Consider the following 14180-nt stretch of genomic DNA (forward strand, 5'->3'; position numbering starts at 1 on the left):
TTTGCTGTAACACTGTAAATAGGAAGTCTCACATTAGATACTGTTAAATATGTTGAAAACTCTAAAATAACTCAGTGCTTGCTTTCCTGAAGAACTGGAAATTCTTGGCAGTTTTAGTCAGTGAAATGTCTCAAAAAATTAAGGTAACACTTCTCTAATTGTTTAAGATATGAAAGAAAGACTTTGTATCCTGAGAAGTACTCTCAATTCAGTTCACATTTGCATACTATTGAATTCTTAAATATTCTTCAGAAGGATATGGTACTAATGATTTCAGAGACAACAGAGTAAATGAGTAGGACCTGCAATCTCACCCTGTGTGGCAGTTCCTTACCTTCCCTTTACATTTTGCTTGTAATATTTTTGCAAGCAAATTTGCTTCTTTCTGAAGCTACTGAGACGCTGGTCTCATTACACTAAAAAAAGATAGCTCCTTCAAATTGAAGATTTCTATGAGCATTAAAGATTTTCACAAAGACTTTAGGAACAAGGCAGGCAGTTACATAAAACCAGTCTGTTAAAATATGACTCCCCTTGAGCATAAAAGAAGGAAATGATGCCCCTAACAACCCTATTAATAGGACTTACCCTAGTAGGGGAGCAGACAATAGTACTTGGGGAAAGGAATTGCTTGCTGACAGCCTGTAAACAAGACTTTCTGTCATTTCATGTCTGCTCATGGTTCTGGGCAACACTTACTTTCATCTAATTGGTGACTGGGTAGGTTGAAGGTTGCAGGGGGCTGAAGTTTTATATTCTTTGGTCCTTTTACCAAAATTACCTCTATCACCTCAGTCTCCAAACATTTTAAGAACAGCAGAATAAACTGCAGAATATTGAATAGGCTTGAATTTTCTTGGCACTATAAATTAGAAGAATTTTTTGGTCTGTATTCTGACAGACTACCTCTATTGATTAACTCAGTCCCTAAATGATGACCAACAGAGGTTAAAAAAAGACACAAAGCAGACTCAAACACCAGCTCTCCCACAACGCCATACCAAATCCTTCCCTAGGCTAAACTGGGAAGTACGTTCTCCTTCTGTCAGGTGATGGTATATCCCAAACCTTTCAACCAGTTAACTTCAAGTACCCATGGCTACATCATACAATAATGCATAACCTGTTAGTATGAAACATCCCCCTACCAAACCATGCTTTCCTTATTCAGGGTGGTTTGTTTTTTCGTTTTTTTGGTTTTGGGTTTTTGTGTTGTTTTTTTTTCACTTTTCTGGGCCTAGTCTAAATTATTTAAAGGCTTTTAAAAAAAATTTATTTCCGTATCAGTCTTTCTGAAAGGTCTCTTTCTGCAGCACAGCCTTACACTCCTTACTTTACCTTTGCTGTTCACAAGCTCACAATTAGCAGAGAACTCACTTTGTGGTCATATTTTCCTGATGAGAGATTTGGTCAACCATTCTGCTCTCCTAGCTATTTTGGAGGATAGGTGACAAAATTTTACTAACACCTAGGATGTGGGCAAAATTAAGTGCCTCTATCCAACACAGGAATCCAGGCTTCTCCAGCACAGACTGATTTCTAGGAACAGAAAATTTAGAATGTTCTTATCTATTTAGAAGTACCTGGTCTAAAACTAGCCAACTACGTTCCACCTGAATTACTACATGACACAAAGTTTAGTAATTATCTAACTCTCTTCACAGGCTTGAGAAGGTAAGTGAGCTCTGAGCAAGCCACCAGCACTGACATCACTTAATACACTTAGCAGCTCTGGGGCTGCCAAAAAAGCTACGCCACTTTTACTCAAGAATATAACCAGAAATGGAGGAAGGTCACCTTGCAGTCTCTCATCCTTTTTAGGAGCACTACAACACCTGAGGCAGGCAGTTTAGATCTTGCCCTTTGTCCTCTGAGCCGTATGCTTCTAGTATATATAGCCTGAGAAGTGACATACAACTGTAATTCCCCCATCACTCAGACATTTCTGGGGCATGTTATTTCCCATTCTTAAAGGGCAACTCTCCCCAGTGTTCCAAAATAACTTCTTACTCCTTCTTAAAATGTCCCATAACTTTCTTACAAATCCTGTAGCAGCAAATCTGTGCCAAGGAAGTGGTTTCAAATGAGGTACTCTTCCCAGTAACATGCTACCCCTTTCAGAGCTATAGTTTTATCTTGTTATTGACATTTAACAACAAATGGTTTCTCCCTTCCTTCATTTCCATGGCATAGAGTTCTCATAGGAAAAAACAAATTTTGATCTGTAAAGCAGCACATCAGGTTGATTAATAAACTCTGCATCTTTATGACATAGCAAAGCTATTACTCAGGTTCTTGAGAAGTTCTTGAAATATGTGGAATCTAGAGAACAGAATACTGGGGATCATTCCATAATTCAGCTTAAAAATACCAAGAAGATACGTGGGCAAACTGTATACAAGTACAGTTTTCTCTTACACTTTTCTTTTACAGTCTTGGTAGCTAGGAGTTTTACTACTGGATGACAAATTCCAGATGGTATGAATTTGTTTTTTCAAGTGGTAAACTCTTTATTTGTATTCAATAGCTCTAAGAGAAAACCACATGGATGGCAGTACAATGGAGACGGCTATTTTATTAAGATGTCGAGAACAACAGTACAGCTGTAATTCACTGTGGAGTTTCCATACATTTTGTTGTGAAAGTGATGACAAGTTGATGATTTTGCCATAAAACTGTCAAATACAGCAAACTATTCAATAAAGGCCTTTTCATTGAGTGGCACAGAGACACTCAGACTCTTTTCAGATTAGTTCAAGCGCAGCTCTCCTAACAACCAATTATAACATATAGCTTTTCTTTTTACAAAAAAAACCCCCAAACAAACAAAAAAACTAACCACAAGACCAAAATAACTCTTCTGAAGACATCCTCTATAAATTATTCATACATTTGTGGACTTGGTTTTAAAAACTGCCAAATAAATCTCAAAAGGAATCATTTGGTCCCAATGCGTAATTCCTGATGAAAAATAGTCCTCATTGAAATGCTTGTATTTATTGCTATTATTTATGTATTTAATGTAATAGAACTTAATTAACCTCTCAAGTGATATTTTGAGAGTTCACTACATTTCACACAATTGCTGAAGAAAGATGTGTGTTACTTTGGCTTCTTATAATCTTGAAAGAGAGATTCTTTAGTCAGTAAGAGATTATTTCTTCATAGAGTCCTATAAATATTCATTTTCATACCTCCTCTATCGCTTACACAGCCAGAAACCACATTACAAAATCAGGATGTAAATTACTAGCAAAGTAAAACCGCAGAAAGGTTATTCACCGTTATCTTTCGCATGTGTGTGAACACAGCAGTAGGAAGGCCTGCTATTTAAAGTTTCTTACATTTCCAGGATCTAGCAAGATCTAACATAGCCTTTGTAATTACTTTGGTATTTCTGATTCTAAGACTGTAAATTTGTTTTTATTATCTCTCAGTATATTTCTATGTTGACTTGTTACCGGCTTTATGTATTCTATACATAGGAACTGATGGAAAATAAAGGGAATTTTCAAAGTTTAATTACTTTATTATATTCAAAGTTGCTTATAAACTCATTCAATTTAAGGAAACAACATTTTCATCAGCAGTAAAGCAAAGTGTTTTGGAGCTGTGATGCATTATGTAGAGAAAAATGTTATTGTACAGCATATGGTTCTGTTAGAATAGAATGCTTTATCAAGGGCATTAAAAGAGCAGAGAGGCATCTTGCTTTTCCCCACAACTTTTCCTCAAGACTAAATGTAATCATTATTCTTATGTATTCTTTAATGTTTAAGTTGTAAACAAATTATGATTTACATAGAACAGAGATTTGAGTATGACATTATGTAAACATAACACAAGCTTTACTTTATAGAGCCAAGTTTTTTTTACGTAGTATAGCTCCTGCATTTTCATACGGATAATGAAGTAAGAGTAGAGAAAAAAAGGTTCAAAGGAAATAATCCAACTGTATGAGCTTATCTTTAATTTCTGTTTTTATTTCCTAAAGAAAGACTAAACCTGTGCAGTACTATGACAATTCTGTTGAAAAATAATCTCATGATTGTTGACTGTTTTGCAGTTCTTCTTAGAGATTCTCTAAGAAATGTCTTTTGATTTGCTTGATATTGTATAAAATGTTTACCTTGCTTGTTTTTATAAATACTTTCAAAGGCAATAATGGCTTGTAAATATAATTCAAAGTGAGACTTTAACGAGCATAACACACATATTTCTGCAAGCAGAATGACTCAAGAGTTGCCAACATTAGCTAGCACAGAAGCCAGAACCTTCAGGGTTTTAATTCCAGTTGATGGCATGCTGACCCACCCTGTGACCAAGAATGCAGGTGTCTTGTAGAGTAGCTACGAGTCTCATTTAGTATTTATAATATATCTGTTCAGTGATATAGGCCAGATGATTGTGTTTTGTTTTTTTACTAGCACCTTAATAGCAAAAGGCAATGAACGACATATTCATACAAACTAGCTCATCTTCTCAGCTTTTTACTTCTCAAAGTGTGAGATCCCGTGTTGCAGCCTAGGAAGAGGTAGTGCACTAGACATAGTCGAGTCTATCAGCTCCTACGTGACACACTAGCGCAGCACAGCCCTGCACTCCCTTTCCTTCCTGATGGGATCCGATGCATTTGGCACCTGATAGCGCGACATTACAGAAGGCTGCACGGGAGAGTGGTACACAGCTGCTGCAGAGGAGCACAAATGGCACAGTGCTGGTGCTCAGGTCACGAAACTGGATAGATTTGAATGAATACTAAGAACTGCTAAGACATAACCATGCTAACCTATTTGTATTCATGAAAAGGGAAAAAAACCCATGGGAAATGGGAAACAGTCTGCAGGTGAGGTAGTCAGGGCGGACTTGCGGCAGGACTCTGGTGGAAAGTCCAAGTATAACGGAGGGGATGCTCTCGAGGGCTGTGGAGAATGTGCAGGCCTTAGCAAGGGGAGCAGGTTCTCTGGTCCAGGGTTCATCTCTGGCTGCAAGCAAGATTCCTGGGGATGGACCTGGTAATGACACCCTGGGTGCAATAGGCTGGGCTCCGTATCTGCTGGACTGCAAGGCAAACCTGCACTAGGTGGGAGCACTGCACAGCACAGCAGGCTTCAGAGGAGCCGTGCTGGGGATAAGGAGAGTCTTCCTATGTTCAGGACAGCATAGTGCTGTGAAGGGGTGGGAGGGGTGAACTACTCCCACGGTAGGTGCAGCAAGAGCAAGGGGATCCTGTCTATAGAGGTATTTAGCAGGCCTAATTCAAACCAAACAGAGCAATTTCCCTCTTTTTCATACAACATACAGGGGAAAAAAATAATGTCATGCAATTAAAAATACAAAAATTACTATTGTTCTTTTAAAGAAGTACTTCAGGCGACAGCATGCCACATTTAGCATATATTTGGAAAAACCTTATGTGTCATATTGTAAAGTCCTAGCATTTTTTTCCCCCTGGAAATACCATGATCTCCTTAAAATTCTAAAGGAATAAATACCTCTTGAATAGTGCTTAGTACTACCTACAATCGTACAAATATAAACTAACAAAGCATGAAAAAACCTTCATGAATCTAGTTTGCTGCCTCAGAAGACTGGATCAAAAAGGGCCCTGATCATACTGTATCTCCCTCCATTGCAGAAACGCAGACCCTATATATTTCTGACGATAAATACTTTACTTGAAGATTGTTTCATTAGCAACAACAGGATGATGTTCGAAGATGCTATACTACAGTCAGATGTACTTGAAAGAACATAAACGCACCTGACCTGTACCTATTGCATCGCAAGTTGTACTTTTGCAGTCAAGGATATTGACAGTTACAGCATAGAAAACTAATTGCTAAAACACAGCAAAAATGAATCTTTAAGTTCAAAACCAGCTAATCGGTTTGGGAATTCTTACAGACAAACACTAAGAAATCATCATGTAAAATATATTCACCACACCCCTAGCCACAGATGCAAGCTGTCATATAGTGGGGTTACCACATACTCATTCATGATTTACAGTCTGATAGCTTGCTATCTTGGTTTTTTTTGCTGTATGAGAAAGAAGCATTTAATCTCTCTCAGAAGGCAATTTCACTTAAAGTGAAGTGTGGTTTTCCAACAGAACAAAATTTAGTCATGCATACAATTCACATGAGGGCATATAGGAATTATGCTTACATTTCATGTAAAGTCTACAATTCTCATCTGCAGAAGACTTGCCTCAGAATTAAAAATTAAAACATACTAGAAAATACTGATGGGAGTACTACATATGTTGGCTTTGAATAAGAACTGTAAAGTTAAGGTATATATACACACTTCATCCGAATTCAACTGAGTATGTGATTCTAAAATTAATTTGCATGTCAAACAGGAACAGGTTCTTGTGCAATATATAAGTGCTATCCATTTCTTCTCAAACTTCAAACAAAACAAATACAGCTTCTCTCTCTCCCAGTAATATGTTTCAAGGCCAGGAAGAGAATAGCAGTTAAACAATGTTATTTCACATAGGATATAGTCTAAATAGTATCTGCGTGTGCTACTAACAACAATGCAGTCCAAACATGCAATGTGATTTTGACATATTATGGAAAGTATTTACCTGATGAAATAAAAAGAAAGAGGTAATGTATGCGTGTATATTGTTTTTTTCTTTTAATTATGGGGATAGAGAAGTTTAGGCTATGTATATGCTGTCCGTGTCATCAGTTTCAGGGAGCAATCCCTGGTCTCCAGGCCAAGATGTGCAGAACAGTTTGCATCCACCTAAAGTGAATTGGCTGTGTCCACATGGAAAGTGTTTGGCCTGAGTCTTCTCTAAGCTCCACAGGTGACCTTTAGGACCATAAGAAATTCATTTTTTGTAGTTTTCAGTCCTGAGTACTCAATAACCGAAGATATGTAACAGTCCACCACAGAGGGCTGCTTTTATAGCATGACCTTGAGAGTATGTTTCATCCTATAGTGAAGGGCATAAGGACATGCAAGCATCCAAGGGTGACAACACTACATCTTCTATAGACTTCTTCTAAAACTTAACCTACTAAATCGTGCACCTTAGACACAGCTAGTTGGTTAATTCTGGAAAGGGAAGCCAGAACTGAAGAACTAATACAGACTAATCCAGAGCATCACCAGACTTGTGTGTCAACTGAGGCAAGATGAAAGAAGAGGCTGCAGCTGTACTACGGGGGATGGAATTGAAAGTTTCTTACAAGCCTACGGCTATACTCTGTGAATTCTTTCTTTTCCCTCCTTGTTTAAGAATAAATGTATTTCTTTATCTGTAGTGATCACATTCTATATTTTCTACAATATGCTTCCACTATGAAGACAAGCAATATGAAATTAAGGTGAAAAATTTGGAATATATGATCACTGACTTTCACTTACATTTCTTCTATATGCAATTTGGAAAATCAGTGTGAGAACTGCCTCCTGATGGAACTCTCCTTCTCATGGCAAAGGCATAAAGTGTCTGAAAAATGCTATGCTTATCAGGTATTACAACATTTTTCCATATTTTCTGAAACATTATATGATAGCAGAATCGCCACTTACTGCGGTCAGTAATTATTGTTCTGGCCTCTTGATTGCTCGTCTTGTTTTTTAGATTTTGTGCTGCAGTTATTAGTTCATCCAGTTGGGGACGTCTTTGCTCCAGATCCTGTAGTATTGCCTAGTTGCACACAAATACAAAAATAAAACAAAGAAAAAAGCATGTAGAGCTGTTGAGAAGACCATGTATAGGGACTTTTTTTTGTGCCAGCTTGATTTAAAGCACAAAGGTTGTTTGCTGTTTCAAATAATACAAAGAATTTGGTCTAGACCTTGCAAATATTGTTGTTATTCTTAACATAAAAATACCAAGTATAACTTGTAACAATAATTTTAAAAGAACCTATAAAACTAGATATAAAATTATGCAAGGGTAAGCTTTTTTCCTCTATAAAGCTATAGAAGTATACTATTCTTCTATATTGTCTTAGATTTTACAGCATATTTTTAAAAAGATATAGGGGTTTACCAGACTGGGCAGGATTTCCCTAGTAACTCATGAAGTCTAATTAATGTTTGCTTCTTAAGATTTTAAGACTGTTTAATTACTATGTATTGGTTTAAAGCCAATGTAAGACTGTTAATGTTGCTTCTTCTGTCCTGACACCTTACCTAGCAGAAAAGTAATTAACACTCACAGTAATTTATATGTTAGTCAACCAGATACATAAAGCCCAGGCAACCTGACTAGAAAGTAAGAAGTGGATCTAGAGTTTCTCACAGGGAAAAAGATGGGCTTCAAAATAATGACTCGTGGTCTTTAGGAGGTAATAAAAACTAAAATACAATAGCTTTAGATATAATGAAAATAAGAACTCAAGGGGAGTAAGGCATGTAACATTTATGCATATATTAACTTAACTTATTTTGAAGGATTAGGGAAGAGCAAACAAGGAAGCAGTTCAAAGATTTCCCAGATAAGAAGCATCCAACCATGTATTTAAAAGACATTGACCAAATCTAGCAACTTCGAGTCCCTATTGTGTAGCTTCCAGAAAAGATGCTTGTTAGATTTCCCAGTCTTAGGAGTTGGAAGTAGCAATATTTATTACCAAATTATGAACAAATTACTTTATTTTTTCCCCACAATTTTGAGTCACCGGAACAGTACGCTGTCAGATAGCTAGTAGGTACATCATATCAGCTATCAAGCTGACAACAAAGGTCAGTGGAGGATTTTTATTTTTCAGGCTTTTTATGTGGACAGCGGTTAGATAATCTGTTAGCATGCTCACCTGGCTGTTGACTATGTGTCTTGGAGTATTTTATTGTCTTAAAAGAATTCCCCCCACCCTCCCTTAAAATGCTTTTATTCTAAATAATCATACTTTATTTTAACAAGCTGTTATTCACTGACTGTACTGGATGGAAAAGACCTGCAGAGTCTGATCTTAAACTTGGCCCTCCAACCTGAGATTAGAGATACATAATTTCACCAAGTTGAAGGTGACAGGTAAAGGCCTAAAATTATTTTCTGTTCAATGAGATTAACAAAAGAGCACGAGAATATCAATTCCAGTAACTATAGCATGTATCATCAAAAGCAAGCTAAAAACTCCACAGTTTCATTTTTGTTCAGTTACAAGCTCTTCAGAAAAAAAGGTAATTTTCAAGATACACATCTAGCTACACCCTGCGAAATTCTTGCCTTTAACTTCTGTATCAGAAGTTCTTTGAAAATCTATTATAACTGGCTTTCTAAACTCATACCCAAAAGTTTGGAGGGTATTTTCTCACTTGTATACTGATTGGATTGCATACAGAGACACACAGTTAAAGCAGCAGCTTGCATAATTAAGCAAAGAACAAATTTCTCATTAGAAGTCTCTCCTTAGTGAAAGCACTCAAGAAAAAGAAATAAAATCTACTGATGCAGTTACTACCTCTAGAAATCTATGTGCCTTCAAAACTCCATTTTCTAGGAAGACAAGTTAATGAGTGACATGAATTTTACAATAGAAAAAGCAGTCCCATTGCAGCCTAACAATATCTGCATTATACATACTGCCAAAATGGACTGTGCAGAAGGCACATTAAAACACGTACAACACGCTCAGATAATTGTGTGGCCTCCAAAGTAATATTCCCCTTTCTCTCTCCTTCCCCTACCTAGAAACTGTTTAGAGGAGGAAAAGCAAGTTAAGTGATTCTAAGGTCTTACACCCAGAGAGAGTCTAAACTGTTCCCTAAAGTTTCCTAAATATAATTTTTATATTTGATATACTGAACAGGAGAATGATTTATCTGATCCAGCCTGAGTCTCCAACCAGACATTAAATGCTATGTTTGTACCATAGAAGAAAGCTTCTGCTATATGAAATCTAGTAAGAAACAAAGCAATAGGTTAGGATTTGCTCAGCACCAAAACGAGCGAATGGAGCTGATGTATTCCTAAGTGCTTACAGAATGATTTACCCACAAGACCCATCTGCAATTCCTGAACTGGACACTCGGGAAAACTAGCAATGCCTCTTTCAAGTGAGTCTTGCTAGCTCTGCTGTCCCCTCAGGGACACAACAATCTTGTTCCTATATGGCCTGTGAGGGCATCCTTCCCTCTGCCATTTAATGTGGATAAAACTACTTTCTGCTGGATGTACTAACATGTGTTTCTGAAAGGTCAAGAAGGACATCTTGAAACCCTTACACTATGAACAGATCTGAAGATTCCTGGACCTGTCAGGAGACAATAATATATAATTATAGAACAGATGGGGTTTTTCTTAGTCTTAGAAAGGTAACCACTCAGAATAAGGATAAAACCTTCCTCAAATTAATATATTTTTTCTTCAGTTTAATACAAAGTGTCTGAGAACCCTATCCAAACAATGTACTGTTTTATTTGGTAAAATTTTATCAATTAAAATTGTTGTAAAATTGTAACAATGTTTATTGGTACAATTTTACCAATTGCTACAATCCTAAAGACTTAGTAAATATACGTTCCACATGGAACCTACTTTGCATGTACATGTACAAACCCTGATGGAAACTCGGATAAAAGTGACTACTAAAACATATCATTCCTGAGCCTTCCTGTGATCCTGTAGCATGAAAGTAACCAGCAACACTTGAGCTCCACTTAAAGTATTAGCAAATTCAGAAAAATATTCTGTGACTGGACAAACTAATCATACAAATTGATTTTGTGGGTAACAAAAATACAAATAATTATGCTAGGAAGAGAAGTGCTTTGATGAATACAAATTAAAAGACAGCTAAATATGATTTTGGGAAAAAAATTGAATAGCTTTAAAGTATTGGCTGAAAAGATGTAAAGCAGACAAACAAACAAAAAAACCAAACCCCCAAACCAAAATGAGAAACAGTGCATATATGGAGACACTTTTTAAAACTTTTACAAATTCAGCCAAATATTTAATGTTGTAAAATTGGATCCTCAACAGAAAACTAAGTGGAAACTATTAGAAGACGTTATTACAACAGCCACAGGAAGAAAAACTCGTTAATAGTGGCACCCTGGTGGAGGCACAGCAGATGCAACAGACCAGATGCCTCTGATTTGGAATGTCAGCACACTGAAAGAAATGTGCTATGTAAAAATGGGTAATACAAAAATAAAAGTTATTATGAAAGGATTTTCAAAATAAATTAAACAGAAATCCATCTAGTCCCCATCAGGTCACCAAAAGCATAGGTACAAAGACTTAGGGAGTCAGCTACACTAAAAGGCTTTTGTTTTGTTTTTTTTTTAAACAAACACTTGTGTTCTTTTGCATATAATTTTCCTTTATTCTCATTTACCTAGTGCTCTGTAAAGATAGAATAATGTATTCTGCAAAACATACACCACATTTTAATTAAATTTGTGTTTAATAATAAATGTAATTCAACATGAATAGATCAACAATGAAGAAGGACCACTGACATCCATGGTTGTACAAATATATCTTTAAACCCCCAAAGACTTTTCTTTTTCTTCTATATATCTATGAGTGCCAACATAATAATGCTTGGTGACAGCATAGTAATGGAAAGATGAGATTCAGTCATCAAACCTGCCTACAGTTTGTTAGAAAGTGATGCTATTCACTTTTAACAATCTTTCCACATTTGTGGACAGCAGCTGCTCAAAAGAAAAATCCAATTTTCAGGTTCCTAGCTTTTATGATTTCTTTACACAAAATGGGGATTGAGATATGGAACAAATTGTTTAAGTCAGCAACTGAGATAACTTGTATAAAAATTGCAAAAAAAATAAACTGAAAAACTGAAACAGGTGAAGTGTGACAAATTCTTGGTGGGACCGCAAGGTTTAAGACTGAGAATTTAAATATTCTTTAGCTTTATAATGTACTGCATGCTACAGCCTGCATATTTGTCACTCTAGCCATGTGTGCAGTAATTTATATAAAAGGTAGGATCTTTAAAATCTATCCAATCTTTCTTCCTGACTTTATGGCAAGCGTTATTGTGCTGGTTTTGGCTGGTTAAACCACCACAGTTATTAAACTGGAATTTCTGAATTCCAGGATGGTACCACGTCTTAGACATTCAACTAATCATTTATTAGTGCTGATTATGGGCGTTTGCTCTTTAATATCAGAAGCAACTTTTCTCACACCAAAGCCAGGACTTTTAATCTCCCATTGCTGAAGTTCAAACATATAAACTAGAGTTAATGTTGCTGTTCTGCAACATTATATATGATTGTGCTTCAGTCTGTATGCTTCTTTAAAAAGGCTCTGGGTCTACTTCATAACCATTTTACATTCTTAAGTTGAAAAACGTCTCTGAAAACGACGAAGTTAAAATGCCATTAAAAAAATGAAAGATTATTGGGTGAAGTAGGTCCCACGATTCCTTCTAGTACTTAACGGAGGAGTCCTCCGTAGTGGTAATGACTACCATGTCTTCACAATTTTTCTGTGTATTTACATGCTACCAGTCAAAAATAGTTTGCTATCTATTTTATACGCTTTTGGGGTTTTTTTCACTAGGTAAGAATGCTAACAGTAAGAGAGCCAAAAAATGATGTTTGGTCAAAAAGGAGATTTAGGGAAGACCTTCCATATTAAGAGCAAACCGGAAGCAGCATTTTGTCATAAACAACCCATGGCTGAAGACTAAAACTTCCCAACTGTTTGGGATGGTTTGTTTTGGCCCACTCCCAAACTTGTTTAATGAAATGAACCAGTGGACCACGAAAGCACAATTGAATGATTAATACGGGAATGTAAGAGAGAAGGAGGATATATTTTTCTTCTTATGAAGCTATTCACTCCTCCAAACTCACCATGATATTCTTAGAAAAAGCATAATTCCATTAAACAGTTGTTGAGGAAGTGATTTGCTCATCTTTTGAAAAACTAGGCACTAAACCTTAAATTTAAACAAAAAATGAAGCAATTACTTCCTGAGCAAAATGTATAGTCATAACAACTTTTACTTAAAACAACTGAGTTTCTTAAGGCTGGTTGGTTCTCTAAATATAATGTGTTATACACACACCTAGAAAGAGAGAAAGTTTTGGAAGAAAGCTTGCTAACAATTTCAGAAAATGCAGATATGCAACACCTACAATTCATCTGCATAATAAAATTGGCCTTGTTAAGTTATTCCTCCCAAGCACAGTTTGAATTTGTTTTCTTGTCACTAAGCAGGAAGGGAATATGAGAGAAAACAATCATTTACATACTCTCTACATTTAAACATAAAATTACGAAATAATGAAAGTAATATAATGCAGTGGAGTTTTCTTTTGAAAACAACTTTTGTTTTGGCTATTAGCTGCTTTGTGTTTTCTCTCCAAAGCACGTATAATTTTAGGAACATCAGAAGATCTAGAGTTACTATTTAGCAGTGTTGCTAGCTGATTGGTACCTGTCAGTAAAAGCAAAACATGAACAGACTGGACACTGTGATTTGATTTTGGCTGAGTGATTTATGCAGCCTAAGTTTTCATGAGCACATATTTTTAAGCCCACTTAGGGCCCACTCAAGAACTGCCTAAGTAGCTCTCACTACTGTCTTAGTGAATATATCAACTCCATCAGTGATGCTGTGGGAAAGCGACCAGTGACAGCTTATCAGGTGTCTCACTAGATGCATGAAAAAGCATCAAAGAACTTTTTGTATGCTTTTTGTGACAGTCACTCAACAAATTACGTTGGTGGCATTGTAAACATCTGAGGACTGCTCCTTTACAACTTATGAATTCTGGTTCATACTAGGAAGTTACAACAGCAAAAAGTGCAACATGCTGTTGATATACACTAACCAAACCAAGCGGAATGGGGAGTACTTTGAATCTCCTTGCTTTGACCAACAATGTAAGGTCATGGTGATGGCTGGAGCTGGCTTAACTCTTACCCTCTCTCTTCCTCCCCTGCTCCCCATTTGTCTGCAGAAAAGGACTTTGGGAGCAGGTATTGCAAGATCTCTAAGGAAAGGTGACTGAACTGTAGAAGAGAAAAAAAACCTTAAAAATCTGAGTTCACAGGGAAATCAACTATACTGCTCCAGAACTGCAGGAGGCAGATACCCTTCTACTCATCCACAAATGCGGTAGTCAGCAAGGAAACGTACATGCAGCATGGTCAGAGTCACAAGTAACGTACAAGACTGAGACTTCCCGAGAGGCTAAAAGTCAGCCAAGGCCCACTG

At 36.6% G+C, this 14180-nt stretch overlaps 1 protein-coding gene across 21 annotated transcripts in view; it reads right to left on the minus strand.

Moving 5' to 3' along the window:
* Positions 1-14180, minus strand: part of DMD (dystrophin) — a 1317358-nt gene that overhangs the window by 310037 nt on the left and 993141 nt on the right. For all 21 annotated transcript variants that reach the window (XM_052795054.1, XM_052795067.1, XM_052795065.1 and 18 more), the window contains one exon: positions 7558-7675. In XM_052795054.1, the coding sequence (XP_052651014.1) occupies positions 7558-7675 (118 nt within the window). The remainder of the gene's footprint in view (positions 1-7557; positions 7676-14180) is intronic.

The sequence above is a fragment of the Harpia harpyja genome, chromosome 8 (assembly GCF_026419915.1).
Source record: "Harpia harpyja isolate bHarHar1 chromosome 8, bHarHar1 primary haplotype, whole genome shotgun sequence".
Classification (NCBI taxonomy): domain Eukaryota; kingdom Metazoa; phylum Chordata; class Aves; order Accipitriformes; family Accipitridae; genus Harpia; species Harpia harpyja.